General features: G+C 43.9%; 1 protein-coding gene across 1 annotated transcript in view; it reads left to right on the top strand.

Annotated features, from left to right (window-relative positions):
* LOC126484377 (uncharacterized) overlaps nucleotides 1–16,160 on the top strand; it is a 100,026-nt gene that overhangs the window by 16,587 nt on the left and 67,279 nt on the right. The window contains exons 5-6 of the mRNA XM_050107905.1: nucleotides 1,488–1,589; nucleotides 1,682–1,777. Coding sequence (XP_049963862.1) covers nucleotides 1,488–1,589; nucleotides 1,682–1,777 — 198 coding nt within the window. The remainder of the gene's footprint in view (nucleotides 1–1,487; nucleotides 1,590–1,681; nucleotides 1,778–16,160) is intronic.

Genomic DNA, 16,160 nt, shown 5'->3' with positions numbered 1-16,160 from the left:
AACTGGAATTGCCACAAAAGCCACTACTTTAAGTAAGTGGATCAATGTTTTTTCATTCAATCATGGAAGAAGGTAGGGGGCTCAATGTTTACTGACAATAGGGTTGCACATTTTATATATTAATAAACATTGATCTACATACCTTCTTCCATGATTTAATTCAAAAACACTGATCCATTATTCAGTGTGCTCATGCTGATCAATTGTGTAACAACACAGAGCAGAGAAAAATTTCTCCGCTTTTTCGAATATATCATGGGTTGCGAAGCTGTCTTTGGTTTGCAGATACTAGCACAGTTCAAATAACTGTGACTCAAATAAAGACCAATAGCATTTGTAATCCTTGTTTACAGTAGTGTTTCATCCTTTCTTCTGAATGTATTACTTTGAAACACGTACTCCGCCTGCTGCTCTCTCATTGGCTGCGTAACACAAATGGCTGACACACATTCTTTTGTTCCCATCATACCTGACAGCATTCCTGCACAAAGCATTTAAGTACCCCCTGGCGCTATATTCTAGACATTTACCGAAAAGGTGTTAACGGCTGTAAAAGAATGACAATAGAATTTCTTGGCCCTGGGGCCATATCTGAAGACCATCAGTGAACCTGAACCGTATGAGTATCTTGTTTGTTTGGGAAGGATTTTGGTTGTTGACATTTAAACAGGTGGTAAACAGGTGGCAGAGGTGCCATGTAGCTTTAAGCTACCAACTGTATCATTACCCACAACAAATGTCCTTTGAACAGAACAAAGCCTGCATGATCTTAGTATCATCAGTTTCAACTTTTGTTATTATTACTATTGTTATTCTTATTTCTTTCTTTCCTTTTTTTTGGACGGGCCAACTAAAGACCAGGTACTAGTTTACATTCCTTATTCTTTGTTCTTTTCTTTTCTTCCAGTACTCTTTCATCTGTTCACTATAGTTTTTCTTCCTGTTTTCTGATTTCTTGAGATCATTTTTGATTTCATAGTTTTTAATTCTTTTTTCCTTCACATGTACGACTTGTTGATTTGTTATCGCACAAATATTTTTTGGTTAATCGACTGTTGCATTCTATACAAATGTGCAAAAATCATCAGTCTTCTTTTTCTCATTACTTCTGATATTTTTATGTTTTGGTAAATTTTGTCGTTACTTCATAATTCCCAATCTTCCATAGTTTTCATGGGCCTAATATTTTCCTAATGATTTGCCTTCCTACTATTTCTAATTTATCTAGATTATAGTCTAATACTGGGCATTTGCTTGTCTTATTGATGTTCTGGTTTTGCTACTTTGTGCTAATGTCTTATTTTTCCACTGTTAGATAGGCACTTTTTATTGTAAAGGTCTTTAGTTACACCATATGCTCTTCCCATTTTATGTATCCTGTCTTCTATAGCTGCTTATTCCAAATCATTTTCTTGTATTATTATTATTATTATTATTATTATTACTTATTAACAATTTTATTGGATTAATGCTTTGTTGGGTTTCAGTTTGGAAGTTTGGAAATTGGTGGCAAGAGTTACCCAATATACAAAGGAGAGAATCGTATTGGCAGAGATTCTGAAGCATGTTCAGTTGTTATTGACAGCAAGGTAACACTGCTGAAACACAATTCACAATAAAATATTGATTAGCCCAAAAATAATTTTAATTATTGTAGCAATTCGACAACTTTGATTTTCAGGCATTATCAAAGGAACATGCAGTGATTGATGTTGCTGATATCGACAATCATCATCTGTATGATCTGAGCAGTACAAATAAAACACGTATGGGGAAGGTGAGTTTTCAGCAAAGAAATTTTTTCATTGACATTTACATCCAACTGAAGAATGATGGGCCGTGTTTTATAACTGCCTCAAGTGAGTGGTGAAAATACCTGTAATATAAACAGATCCCATGGTGCTAAGATTATTAAAAATAATAATTATGGAATACTTGCTTTGAAGTAGTATAATGAACACAGGCTACAGCCTGCAAAGTATGAGACTGTCCTCAGACGTAGTTAGTATTGAACCTTTCAGACCATTCTGAATGTATCTTGCATAGTACACTTAAATGTATACACACATTAGGATGACACTTCCATCACAACAGTGGCTTGTTTCCTTAATCTCTTTCATCAGAAAAGTGTGATAGTTCTCGCTTGTTTTGTTACGGTCTGCTGACAGTATATTCAGATCTAATAAGATGTTCCAGACTTCTTAAAACACCACTGGAATACTGCATTTTACCTAGAGCACATACACCTAATTTGTCCTAAGATTACATGTTCACTGACAGTACAGTACTGGAAAAGTAGGTGTTCGAGTACAACAATTGAATTATTAATGGTAACCACTTACAATACTGAGGAGGTTGGTGTTGAGCATTAGATGGGCACATAAACAAGAATGAAATAATCGAAGCTGTGCGTACAAATTACGTTCTTCTCTTCAGTCAGACATAACAGATTTTCTTCCACAGTCTGAGCTTGTGCTTGGTCTTTAATGACTTCACCGTGACAGGGTGTCAAGCCTTTATCTTCCTATTTTTCTACTCTGAGTGATATCTTGAATATTGTCTACATACCATCTGCCTGCATATCATGTTGTTGTGGTATCTTTTAATTTTTGACCTGTTTGTGTGTTGTACTTTTAAGGTGGACTTGGGAAAGCAGTACAGTATATGCCCAGACTGATTTGAGAATCTGCCTGTAAACCACACTTATTATGCTAGGCGTAAAGGTATGTCTGACTCTTCGATTCAGTCCAGGTTTGGCCCACCTCCCTCTCACAGATAAATACTCTATTTGTTACACTACACAACCAGCTTGTCTGAGACAATTATTATTGGCTTAAAAATTGTCACCAAAGTTACTAGCAAATATTATAGTTGTCTGACAGGAGGTCCTTCTGTAATGAAATTTAAAGAACACTTTTCAAAATTATTTCTGTCAATGTACCTCAATCATTACAATTTTCAGGCAGTTGATGTTTCCTTAGAGAATGCACTGAGTAGAGGTGTCTGTAGCTCTTACTTCTTTTCTCTTTATAGTGAAAGTTTTGTTGTCAGAGTGGGGAAAATCAGTACTTTATCCAACCTGTCTTTTTTTAAACTGTGGACAGTATCTCAAATTGCAACATATTTATGATGCATGCCAGTTTGCTTTCAATCGTTTCAAGCTGTATTCAATTTCCATCGAAATATTTATGTGCTTGTATGATAAATAATTTCCAGTAGAATAGACATGAGCAGATCACAAATTTTCTTTCAGTTTGTCACAGTGTTAGGTATTGTAAATCTGGTTTATTATGTGGTGTATCACATGAATATAGATACTTTTCCAAAGCATGAAACTGTTTATACTTCTTGAGGTCTCATTTGGCTGCCAGATAAAAATCAATTATAAGGACACTCATGCTTTAAATGATAAAAATGTTCTTTTGAGATTTCCCCCTACTTCATTTTTCATTGTTTGATAGCAGCGTCGGGGAGGGGGATTCATCTACACATGTACTTCTCGAGCCTCCGAACAGTGTATCATGTCTGTTGTTATTGGTTGTACTAGATACTCCACACACACACACACACACACACACACACACACACACACACACACACACACACAGAGAGAGAGAGAGAGAGAGAGAGAGAGAGAGAGAGAGAGAGGGGGAGGGGGGGCAGGGGGGGGGGGCGTGTCACATAGCTACTGTATTAATTCAGCCCGTGACAGTATCACATTGTTAACATGATTATACAGAACGTACAAATCAAGTTCCCTTTCTTGGTATGGAAGTACCACCTCCAGAATAACATTCTTGGCCTTATTCTGGTATAGGATAGATAACTAAATGAGGATAATGAGGTATATCACATGGGAATTCTGAGGAATGAAAGGGCTGATTGAGCAGCCAAGGAGGCGTGTCGTGACTGTCAGGTCTTTCAGTGTGCTATCCCCCTGCATGCCCTCACCTCACTATTGCGGTATAAAGTACTGTGTTGCTGGGAACATGACTGGCTGGAAGTGACAGACAACAAGCTCCGTGTCGTGAAGCCCACAACTCGGCCGTGGCGTACTTCCTTCCAGCCACGTCGATGGGACGAGGTCATCCTTACTCATCTTCGCATCGGCCACAGCCCAATGACGCATGGATTTTTACTCCGGCGAGAGGACCCTCTGAGGTGTGATGCTTGTGGCGTGCAGATCACGGTGCACCACATTTTATTGGACTGCATTTTATTTGCTGACCAGTGGACTGCAGTGGATTTGCCGGCAGATCTGCAGTCTATTTTATGCAATGATCAAACGAATGTGATTCGCATTTTAAAGTTTTGTGAATTGTCCCACGTTTTTAACAATATTTTGGGGAGATGTTTTTAATGTGTCAACAGGGTGGCTGACTCACCCAAGTTTTTTGTAAGTGGTCAGCCAGTCACATTTCCCTGTGCTGTTCTTTTAGCTCTTCTGTGTTTTTTTCCCTCTGTTTTAATTTCTTGATTAGCTATCTTGCCTCCTCGTTGGTTTTAGTGCATGTGTAAGTACCTGTGCGATAGAGTAATTAGAGTAATTATGTGGTCATTCGTTCTTATCCACATTTGTTTATTTTAATCATCGTTAGGGTGCTGATAACCTCACCGTTGGGTGCCCATAAGATCCCCAAACCACACACACACACACACACACACACACACACACACACACACACACACACGAAATATATCAAACATAATGACCTCAGCATGGGTTCCTAAAACACTGATCATGTGAAATTCAACTTAAGCTTTTCTCACAGGACGTCCCGAAAGTTATGCATCAAAAACATCAAGTAAGTGCAGTATTTCTTGGCATCCAAAACGCATTTGACGTGTAATGAGCCCACACAGCACTCAGATTTTTGTAATTATTTATATTTATGGTACATTATGATCAGAAATGGAAATGAGCGTATGGCATTGTGGGTCGGGAGTCCCCCATTCGGGGAAGTTCGGCCATGGAGGGCAAGTACTTATTACAGTCGATGACACATTGGGTGACTTGCGTGTCGGAGAACTCAAATATTACTGCCCAAAGCAGATCAATGCAACTCTCAAAAATTCTTGAGAAAATAAGATTTGAAGTTTTCCTATATTTTTAATACCCTAAAGTAAAGTTGATTTTTCTCAAGGCAGTGTGGCTCTCTGGTAGAATGTACACCTGCAGTGTAGGAGTCTTATGTTTGATTCCCTTGCCACTGCAGATTTCTAGACAGAGGTGCATGTTCTACTAGCATTTCCGTGAAATGTAAAATACATAAAGAAGGAAAAAAATGAGCAGCATTCAAGACTGATAATCACTCGTTCAAGTCTCATATCAGTCTATTTTTCTGTTTTCTCTCTATTTAGTTCGAATAACTATGCCATTTAAATATAAAATTTATCAAATATATAACTAACAGATATCTGATTGGCATTTTTATGAGAAATGCATATTTTCTTATTTCTACTTAGATGCTCAGCATAATATCCATTTTTCATTGCAAATATAAATTCTAAACTACTGAATAATGACAAATCTAGGATGGAATGTAACAATATTAGGAAAAGGATAGTATAGTTGCTATTCACCATATAGCAGAGATGATGAGTTGCAGGTAGGCACAACAAAAAGACTCTCAGAAAGTGAGCTTTCAGCCAACAAGACCTTTGTCGAAGATAGACAACACACACATACACATTCATGCAAACGCAACTCACACACACATGACCACAGTCTCTGTCAGCTGAAGCCAGACTCATGCTGGTTTTAGCTGCTGCAGCCTGTGGTCATGTGTGTGTGTGAGTTGCGTTTGCAGGAGTGTTTGTTTGCATGTTGACAAAGGCCATTTCAGAGTGACACAGATGCAAAACACTCTTTGTCAGCATAGTTAGCAAGTCTCTGTAAACAACAGTCCGAATGTTTTACCAATTGTTAAATTCCTCGGCGATAGAAATCTGCCCATTGGTCGAGCCTTTCGGGAACCACTGTGTGAATGTCTTCATCGTTGGAAAATATCTTTCTCCCTAGGTGTTCTTTCATCTCGCCAGAAAGATGGAAGTCACACGGTGCAATATCTGATCTTCCCAATCAGCATCACCTACATCAGTATGGCCTCACTGGATGCGACATTGCATTTGGTCCAGATACTGCAAGAATTTTACTATGAATCTGTGTGCAGATTAGACAATTTGCCACCTAGAATTGTACTGTCCTGCATACTTCAAATTTGGAATATCTTTCAATTGCCATGGCATTTCAGTCACACACCGTAATGCATATCTGGTACCTGTACCACAGAAGATCTGTGTCTGCAGGAAATCAGGAATATGTACTCTCTTCTGACAGTGTGCCACCATTGTGCAATGGTCGTAGTGTGGGATGACATGTCTAATGTAATTTTTGAAGTCTCTATGTTTGTAGTCTTTTTTGAGATAGTTGACTTTTTTCTTTAAGCATCAGCCAGTTCCGGTTTTTCAGCATTTCTGCTGCACTCTCCCTTGAGATAAATAAACCAGTGACTGTTCATGCTGCACCTTGTATACAGTCAATATTCCCTGTCAGTTCAATTTCTTATTGATCCCACACATTTGGGGCAATTTTCTAGGACGGATTGAAAAGTTTTGCGTAAGCAGTCTCCTTTGTAGACTGACTGAACTTCCTTATATCCTACCAGTAAATTGGCATCTGCCACCTGCTTTCCCTATGACTGTGCGTATGAGATCATTACAATCATATCTCCAAAATTTATTACACCCAAGAGTTTATATGAGTTTATTGATTCCAATTGTCACTCATTGGTGTAGTAGAGAAAGGCTGTTTAACTCAAACTCTCAGTTGGCAGGGATGTACAGTGAACAAGAATAATGTGGAATTGTATGGAATATAATGGTGGACAAATTATGTTCATGTGGTTGACTTTCGCTCCTTTCCTCTACCTTATTTCATGACTCAGATGCCAGTTTCCTACCTCTTCATTTTACTTATCATTTTAGGAATTGGTCTCCGTCCCACTTGTCAGACTACTTTTTCAACAAATTGTGTTATTGGTGGAACAACTCCAATTTATGCTGCTTTTCTTCTTCTTCTTCTTCTTTAATCGGTGACACGTGTTGAAGTGATATTCCCTCAAATTTCTAGATTCAGGTCCGCAAACTTTGTAAGATACAGACATCACCCCACTCTTGCTAATTTAGCCAGAAGCTTGGGCTCAATTCAGCTGAGCATTTACAGATTTGAATGTTTTCTCACGGCAATGAACTAATGATCTGACAATTAACAGCATTTCATTTATTTTCTCGGGGGGGGGGGGGGGGGGGGGGAGAAACTAAATGGCCCCCAGGGGCTCAGCGTTCATTTGCTGAGTACAGGCTTGGCGACCCTGGGGTCCCGAGCTGGGAACTGGTCAGCGCCGCCAGTTTCCTGTCACCGTAACTCCCGGACATGCTTCAGCGACCACCGTATGGCGCGGCGGTGGAATGTTGTGTGCTGCGGGGAATGGTAATCTTGGCTTGACCGCCTGGATTGCGAGGAAGGACAACCTCTATAAAAACCCCTCAATCTTCCGGTGTGCTCTGCGCCTATGAGATGCATGGCTGTTGGGGTGGAACAGTCGCAAGCGGGCAACCTCTGGGGCACCTGCCGCACCCCAGTTGTATAAGGCTTACTCAGGCACGCGGGGCTCTGTCTGAGCGGACCTTTAGTTCCCTAGCTGCTCGTGGGACCGCAATGGACCCTTCGACCTCTACATTTCCCCCTACCAGTGGCTTGGGTGGGCCGCTGGTAGGAAAACACACCCCATCGAAGAAGCGACTTCGTGCTGCGAGTCCTCCAGCGCCTGGTGTTGATCGAGATTTATCAGACTGTCGTAACAGAGCACACGCTGAGAATCAAAATGTGTTTTTGATTATTAAACGGAAGGAGGGTAGCTTTGAGAGGGTTTCTCCCTTTTACATCCACAAGGGTCTTGAGGGAATTGCAGGAACACTGAAATCTGTGAAGCGACTGCGCAATGGAACTCTCTTAGTTGAGACATCTAGTTCCCGTCAAGTCGCTTCTCTTCGGAAAGCAACCTGTCTCGGTGAGTATGCTATCGAGACCGAGCTCCACTCCACTCTGAACTACAGTAAGGGTGTTGTGACATGTAGGGACTTGGTGGATATCCCCACAGACGAGTTAAAATCTGAATGGGCTGATGAAAGTATTGTTGACGTGCAGCATATTATGAAACGAGTCGATGGGGACCTAGTCAAATCCGACTCGTTTATTCTCACGTTCAGTTGCCCACGACTCCCAGAGCATGTTAAAGCAGGGTTCTTACGTTTGCCAGTAAGGCCATATTTCCCCAACCCAATGCGCTGCTTTAAATGTCAGCGCTTTGGGCATACTACGTTGGGGTGCAATGGGATAGCCACTTGTGGTAAATGTGGTCAGCCTGCCCATGAAGGAGCTGATTGTTCATCGCCTGTGAAGTGCGTGAATTGCTCTGGGAGTCACCCTGTCTGGAGTCGGGTCTGCCCCATCTATCTCGACGAACGGAAGATACAGGAGATTAAAACATCTAAGCGCATCCCCTATGGTGAGGCCAAGAAGCTCTTTAAGGCCATGCAACCTCCTGTGTTTACTACATCTTTCGCTTCCGCTCTGAAAAAAACCGGTACAAATGGCTACTGTTGCTACGCAAACGGAGGTTGCTAGTGTTAGCACTAATACCTGCGTTTGCCAGTGCACTTGTGCTGCTGCGGTTGTTTTGCAACCTGCAGCTCTCCTCGCAATGTTGGACAAGGCTGTGGTTGCTGACATTGGGGTACTTCCTCCCTCTCCCCATATGGGGCCTTCTGCCCAGGCGAGTAATGCTCCAACTGTTGACAAGGCTCTGCATTCTAAGCCCCCCAAGACAAAGACACCGAAGCTGAAGGTTTTGCCACCTGAGGAGACAAGTCAGGGTCGGTCCGATGACGAGGCCACCGTACTGTCTGACATCTCCCATGGGCCGTCATCGGAGCTGATGGACATTGATGTCGACCGGTGGCGATCTTCTCACCCCAGGAATAAATCTCCGGCCAGTACGGGCTCTCCTCCAAAGCACAGAGGCAGGATGAGAGTTCAGCCCCCCTGATCACTGACTCCCATATTACAGTGGAACGTGAATGGGTTCAGGACGCATGTGGCCGAATTACAACTCCTTGTGCGAGAGTGCCCTTTGTGCTTATGTCTCCAAGAGACACATTTTCGGGCCACTGATGCTCCTTCTTTATGGGGCTATACCGTCTATCAGAAAGATGATCTGACGGGGGAAAGGGCAAAGGGTGGTGTTGCGGTTTTTTGTCGGTGACATGCACCCCTCATCTGAGCTCCCTCTCGTAACAGACTTGCAAGCAGTTGCAGTTGACCTTCTTGTGGGTCGGAGGCTCACAGTCTGTTCACTTTACTTACCACCTCAGGATGCGATAGACTCTGAGGCTCTCGCAGACCTTATTAACCAACTCCCCCGCCCATCTCCTCTTCTGGGGGACTTCAATTCTCATAATGTCTTATGGGGCTCTTCGACTACTTGCCCCAGGGGTCGCATTCTGGAAAGCCTCATGATGTCTGAAGAATTGTGCATCCTCAACTCTGGTGCTCCCACTCATTTCTGTACGGCTTCTGGGTCGTCATTAGCTATTGACCTTTCCTTTTGCTCTCCAGCACTTGCGGATTCTGCTGTGTGGGAGGTTGCTGCTGACCTCCATTCTAGTGACCACTTCCCCCTTTGGATTCGCCTCCTGGATGAGGCTATGGCATTACCAGTGCCGCCCCAGTGGCACCTCTGCCGAGCTGACTGGACACTTTTCAGCCAACTGGCTGTTTTGGAACACCGTGCCAGCGTCCACGAATGGGTAGAACATGTTACAGCCGTGATCTCCCATGCTGCTGAATTTTCAATCCCACGGTCATCCGGTCATCCCAAGAGGCGTCCTGTCCCTTGGTGGACCACTGAGTGCCGCTCAGCCATCCGAGCCCGCCGTGCAGCTCTGCGCCGCTTCAAGTGCCGTCCCTCAGCTGACAATCTTGCGGCCTTTCGGGTGGCAAGGGCCAAAGCACGGCGCGTGATTAAAGAGAGCAAACGACGGTCATGGCTATCGTTCTTGAACTCCATCTCCCGCTCCACTAATTCTACGAAAGTATGGGAAGCCATCAGGAGGATTTCCGGGAAACACATCCAACTACCTGTCACAGCATTGCTGCATCAGGGAAGTCTCCTCACGGCGTCGAGAGACATTGCCCAGACACTGGCCATGCATTTTGCGGCATCTACCGCCACTATTAACTGTGATCCAGATTTCTACCGCTACCGCACTGCCATCGAGAGGGGTCACTTGGACTTCAGGTCCCCAACTTCTGAGCCCTACAACTGCCCCTTCACAATGTGGGAACTGGATTCGGCGCTGTCTGTGGCTCATGATACTGCGCCTGGTCATGATCACATCCGGTACAGCATGCTGCAGCACTTGTTACTGTCTTCCAAGGAAGTTCTTCTGAATTGTTTTAATATGATATGGTTATCTGGCATGTACCCTGACTCGTGGCGGGAGGCGATTTTGATTCCCCTCCTCAAACCGGGGAAGGACCGAATGCATCCCAGTAGTTACCGGAGTATTGCTTTGACGAGCTGTATCGGGAAGACGTTGGAACGCATGGTCAACCGTCGCCTGGTTTGGCTGCTCGAGACCAGGCAGCTCCTTAGCCCCTCTCAGTGTGGCTTTCGGAGATGTCGTTCAACTATAGACAACCTGACCCTGCTTGAGGCGGCCATCCAGCAGGCCTTCCTGCGTAACCAGCATTGTCTAGGTGTATTCTTTGACATTCATAAGGCGTATGACACTACTTGACGCCGCCATATCCTCAATCAACTCCATGAGTGGGGCTTTCGTGGGCATCTCCCCATCTTCATTCGGTCCTTTCTTTCCCACCGCCTCTTTCGATATAGGGTTGGTAATGTGCTATCTGATTTGTATGTGCAGGAGAATGGTGTTCCTCAGGGAAGCGTTTTAAGTGTCACCCTCTTTGCCGTCGCCATTAACAGTATCACGTCCACTATCCGGAGTCCTGCCCAATGCTCCTTGTTTGTGGACGATTTTGCTGTTTTCTGTTCTTCCTCCAGTCTTGTCACTGCTAGTCGGCAGTTGCAGCTTACGATACAGCGATTAGAAGCATGGACTGCGAAGACGGGTTTTACCTTTTCTGCAGACAAATGTGTGTGTGTTCATTTTAATCATTCTCGACGTCCTTTTACCTCCCCTGAATTGCGTCTGATGGACACCATTCTTCCTTTTAGCGATACTGTGCGGTTCCTGGGCCTCACTTTTGATTCCAAGTTGTCGTGGTTGCCTCACCTTAAAGACCTCAAGGTGCGGGCCCTGAAGGCACTGAATATTTTGAAGTGTCTGAGCCATCGGTCCTGGGGAGCAGAACGGGCGCGTCTGCTGCAGTTTTATAGGGCTTTCGTCCGATCGCGTCTTGACTATGGTTGCACCGTGTATGGGTCAGCAAGGCCTTCGTATCTGAAGATTCTTGACGCAGTACACCATGAGGGTATCAGGCTGGCCACTGGTGCCTTCCGTACCAGTCCCATCCCCAGCCTGTGTGCTGAGGCAGGGGAACCGCCGCTTGCCATCCGGCGGAAACTCCTCATGGTGCGACGGGTGTGTCAATTCCTTGCCTGTCCTACCTCCCCTGCGTACCCTACCGTTGCCCGACTGCCTATGGAACGTCTCTTTTCCAGTCGTCCCAGGGCAACGAGACCATTTGGGATTCGTGCCAAGCATTTGCTTGAGTCCCTTGGTGTGGAGCGTGTGGCCCCCCGACGACAAGGTTTTACTCGCCTGCTTCCCTGGTTGCTCCAGAGGCCCAGCGTCCTTTTAGACTTGTCGGAGTACCGGAGGAGCTGCACTCCTGCGTTTGTTTTTACCTCCTTATTTTATGATATTTTAAACCAGCATCCTGACCATGTACCAGTATTTACGGATGGCTCTAAACAGGGGGACTCTGTTGGTTGTGCTGTTGTTTTCCCTGATCGAGTCGTCAAGTTACGGCTTCCTGCAGCGTTTACCATCTTTGATGCCAAATTGTTTGCGATCTTGCGGGCTTTGGAGCAGATGAGGTGTGTTCCCAGTTCTTAATCTGTTCTGACTCCCTGAGTGCCCTTCAGACCATGCAACAGTTGTACCCAACGGATCATTCAGAACATCCGTGATGCCCTCCTCCACCTGCAACGGCAGGGGAAGGAGGTTTCGTTCTGCTGGCTGCTGGGGCACGTGGGTATTAGGGGAAACGAACTGGCGGATGTGGCTGCCAAAGATGCATGTTCCCTCCCTCACGTTGTTGAAAGTGCCGTCCCCCTCCATGCTGTTACCTCCCTCCTGCGTTTTCGCGTTATGCGTCAGTGGGAATAGGAATGGCTGGCAGTCGGTGAAAATAAGCTGCGTCTGGTCAAGGCCACCACGCGGCCATGGCGTACGTCCTACCAGTCATGCAGGCGGGATGAGGTTCTCCTCACTTGCCTCCGCATCGGGCACAGTCCCTTAACGCATGGTTTTTTACTCCGGCGGGAGGACCCCCCAATCTGCAGTTCTTGTGGCGTCCAGATCACTGTCCGCCACATTTTACTTGACTGTCTTTTATTCTCTGACCAGAGGGCAGTGGTTTCTTTGCCACCAGATTTGCCCTCTATTTTACAAGATGACGCAACGACTGTCGTTAAGGTCTTACGGTTTTGTGTCCTGTCCAATTTGTTGCCTCGGATTTTAGGGAGAGGGTTTTAATGTGCTGCTGGGTGACTGGCTCACCCAGGTTTTAGGTAAGAGGTCAGCCAGTCACTATTCCCTCCTTGTTTCCCTTCGGTTTCTGTTCTCTTTTCCTTGTGTTTCCTTTCCTTTTTAGTGTGTTCCTTCTCCTCTTGTTTTGCCTCTGTATGTGAGGATTTGGAACTGCGTCAGGTCTGTGTCTTTTAGCCGCTCTCCTTGTTCGCTGTTCGTCTTAGTCCCTTCACTGCATGTGTTCCTGTTTTTATGCGTTTGGGCGCTGATGACCACGCTGTTTAGCGCCCGTAAACCTCAACCCCACACACACACACACACACACACACACATACACACACACACACAGTAGCTAAATGCATTCAAGGCTGTGGACATTTACAGTGTTGTTCACTAATGTTCTGGATTAGAGTATTTAATAATAGTTGATGCTACATCAAATGGTGCATTGTTGAACAGAATTCAGTTATCAACAACTTCATTTACATGCAAGAAATTGTCTTTTAAGCTATCCAAAAAAGGTGTGATGGTAAATCTAATACAGCTGATTCTTAGAAAGCATAATAAAATAGCAGGCAAGTGAATGGGAACTGCTTAGTTTACTTGTTTGCTTGGCTGCACTCATATGATCAGTATATCACATTCCTACCTTGCAGGCTGGCCTGAGCAGCTATAGATGTCTTCCTTTAATCTGACCTGGCACAGATCCCAAACACTGGAGCAGCACTCCAGAATAGGTTGCCCTAGCTTCCTAAATGTGGTCTTCTTTACAGATGAATCATACTTCCCCAAAATTCGCTCAATAAATTGAAGTCGACAGTCACCTTCTCCATCACAGTCCTCACATGCGTGTTCCATTTCATATATCCAGATATTTAAACAGCATGACTGTGTCAAGCAGGACACTATTAATGCTGTATCCGAACATTGCGGTTTTGTTTTTTTCTACTCATCTGCATTAACTTACATTTTTCTACATTTAGAGCAAGCTGCGATTCATCACACCAACTACAAATTTTGTCTAAGTCATTTTATTATATCCTCCTGTTGTCACTCAACTTCGACATCTTCCCATACACCACAGCATCATCAGCAATCAGGAGCATATTGCTGCTCATCCTGCCCATCACATCATTTATGTGTGCAGAAAATAATAGTTGCCCTATCACACTTCCCTGGGGCACTCTTGATGAAACTCTTGTCTCTGATGTACACTAGGCTTCCAGGGCAGCATACTGGGTTCTATTTCATAAGAAGTCTTTGAGTCACTCACTCATCTGGGAACATATTCCATATGCTCGTACCTTCTTTAAGAGTCTGCAGTGGGGCACTATGTCAAATGCTTTTCAGAAACCTAGGAATATGGAATTTGCCTGTGGCCCTTTATCCAAAGTTTGCAGTATATTACATGAGAAAAGGGCAAGCTAGTTTTGCAAGAGCTATTCTCAGGGTGTATACGACCCGGGACAACCGGGAGATCCGGGAAAATCCCGGGAGTTTTTTCATCCGGGAGAAAACCGGGAAAAACCCGGGAATTTTTTAGAATTCTGGGAATTTTTCATTGTTTTAGTTTTCAGTTAAATTTTTGTGATTTTGAGAGGTAAGAACCAATACTCCAACAAAGGATATTACTGTATCCCGCATCTGCAGAATAATACTGCAGCAACAAAACATGAACGAGAGAGAAAAAAAAAAAGAAAAGAAAACTTAAGTCGCATAGGAAATGCCCCATATACTAAATAAAACGCAGTGCTCATACAACCATCTGCCAACAGCAAAGTGTGTCAAAGGCTGTAGGAAGACTATGCAATGCTTCCTAACAACAAATTGCCTCCAGTGAGCGTGACATGACAGCTCTTTACATTAGATTCTTTTGAGCAGTTGCGGGCGGGCTCTTGTGCTTATGCAGTTGAGTCGCGTATGAGTAGTACCTTCTCCCGCTTCTGGCTACAGATGTGTGGCGGGGCGCCTCTATCTAGTATTGCTGCGGTTCGGAAATATCGTAGATCCGGGACTGATGCACAGAGCAGTCTGAGTTGTACTGGGGAGGTGGGTAGTCTCCATGTGACCTGTGTTTATATGTAGTGATTTTGCTGTTTCCTCTTCATTTATTGCTCTCACGTTAAATGAAAAGAAAACAGATTTCTGTGGCCCGGAGCTATCAAATGAATTAAAATAGGTTCGCATAATTACGCCCTAAATCGCTCCAGGCAAATGCCAGCATGGTTCTTTTAAAAGGGCACGGCTGACTTCCTTCACCGTCCTTCCCTAACCGATGGCCTCGCTGTTTGGTCTCTTCCCTCCAACACTCCAACTCCGCATAATTACAGAAGGCTAAAATATGTTATTAGTTTCAGGTTTTATTTTAACCTTTCTGACAGTCAAGTGTTAATCGCCTTGCAAAACAATGAAGTTGTTTTTGTCAGTTTGCTAAAGAGATTTGGCTTTTATTAATCTCTTCCGCTGAGCGGTCAATTTATGTGAAACAAAGTGTTTAATTTCACACTGTTGCCTAGTTTCAAATGTTCGCTGCATTTCAAGTGCTCATTTTCCATCTTCTACCTCTTATGGCATTATGCCATAATAAAGAACCAAACATGAGATAATTCAAGAAAATTTACATCCGAATCTGGACATACGAATGTGCACTTTAAGCCGAATCATACATTTCAGAATGCTTCACGAAATTCAGATGCTCTTGAAGTATCCTCTGATGTCTTTTTTTCTTTTATAACATAATGCAAGATCTTTTAATTTTTTACACGTACGAACATACGGGCTTCCTGTGTCATCGTAGCCGCGCAAGCATAGTGACGCCTGTTATCTGGGCGCTCTCTGGCAATACTGAAACGAACCAATTTCTAACAGGTCGCGGGAAAATATTGCGAATAGTAGTTTGAAAAGCATTACTTTCAAAGTAAATTTCCTTTTACGCAAGATGAACTATGTGCAAAAATGTAAGATAAATTTCTTAAACCACAGAGCGTTTGACTCTCATTTAAAAATCAACTCTAAAAGGATGACCACCTAGAAGAATTTCGCGCCCAGAAGATCAGATATTTACATCGTTATTAAAAATTTTACTGGCACACTTGTGTGATGAATCCTAAAGTGTAACACGTGCAAGAAAGATTGACATTATATGTGGAAGCTTAGCTTCTCTTGCAGCTTATTAGTCTTAGAGACCAATCTTATATGTGAAATTACAATGAAATGAACACCCTTAGCTGCTTACAGGCATTGGCGTACGTCAACGGGGACAGATGAAAATGTGTGCCCCGACCGGGACTCGAACTCGGGATCTCCTGCTTACATGGCAGATGCTCTATCCATCTGAGCCACCAAGGACACAGAGGATAGTGCGACTGCAG

The sequence above is a fragment of the Schistocerca serialis genome, chromosome 1 (assembly GCF_023864345.2).
Source record: "Schistocerca serialis cubense isolate TAMUIC-IGC-003099 chromosome 1, iqSchSeri2.2, whole genome shotgun sequence".
In the NCBI taxonomy this organism is placed as follows: Eukaryota; Metazoa; Arthropoda; class Insecta; order Orthoptera; family Acrididae; genus Schistocerca; species Schistocerca serialis.
The sequence above is the reverse complement of the archived record's forward strand: the minus strand, read 5'-3'. Positions and strand labels throughout refer to the sequence as shown.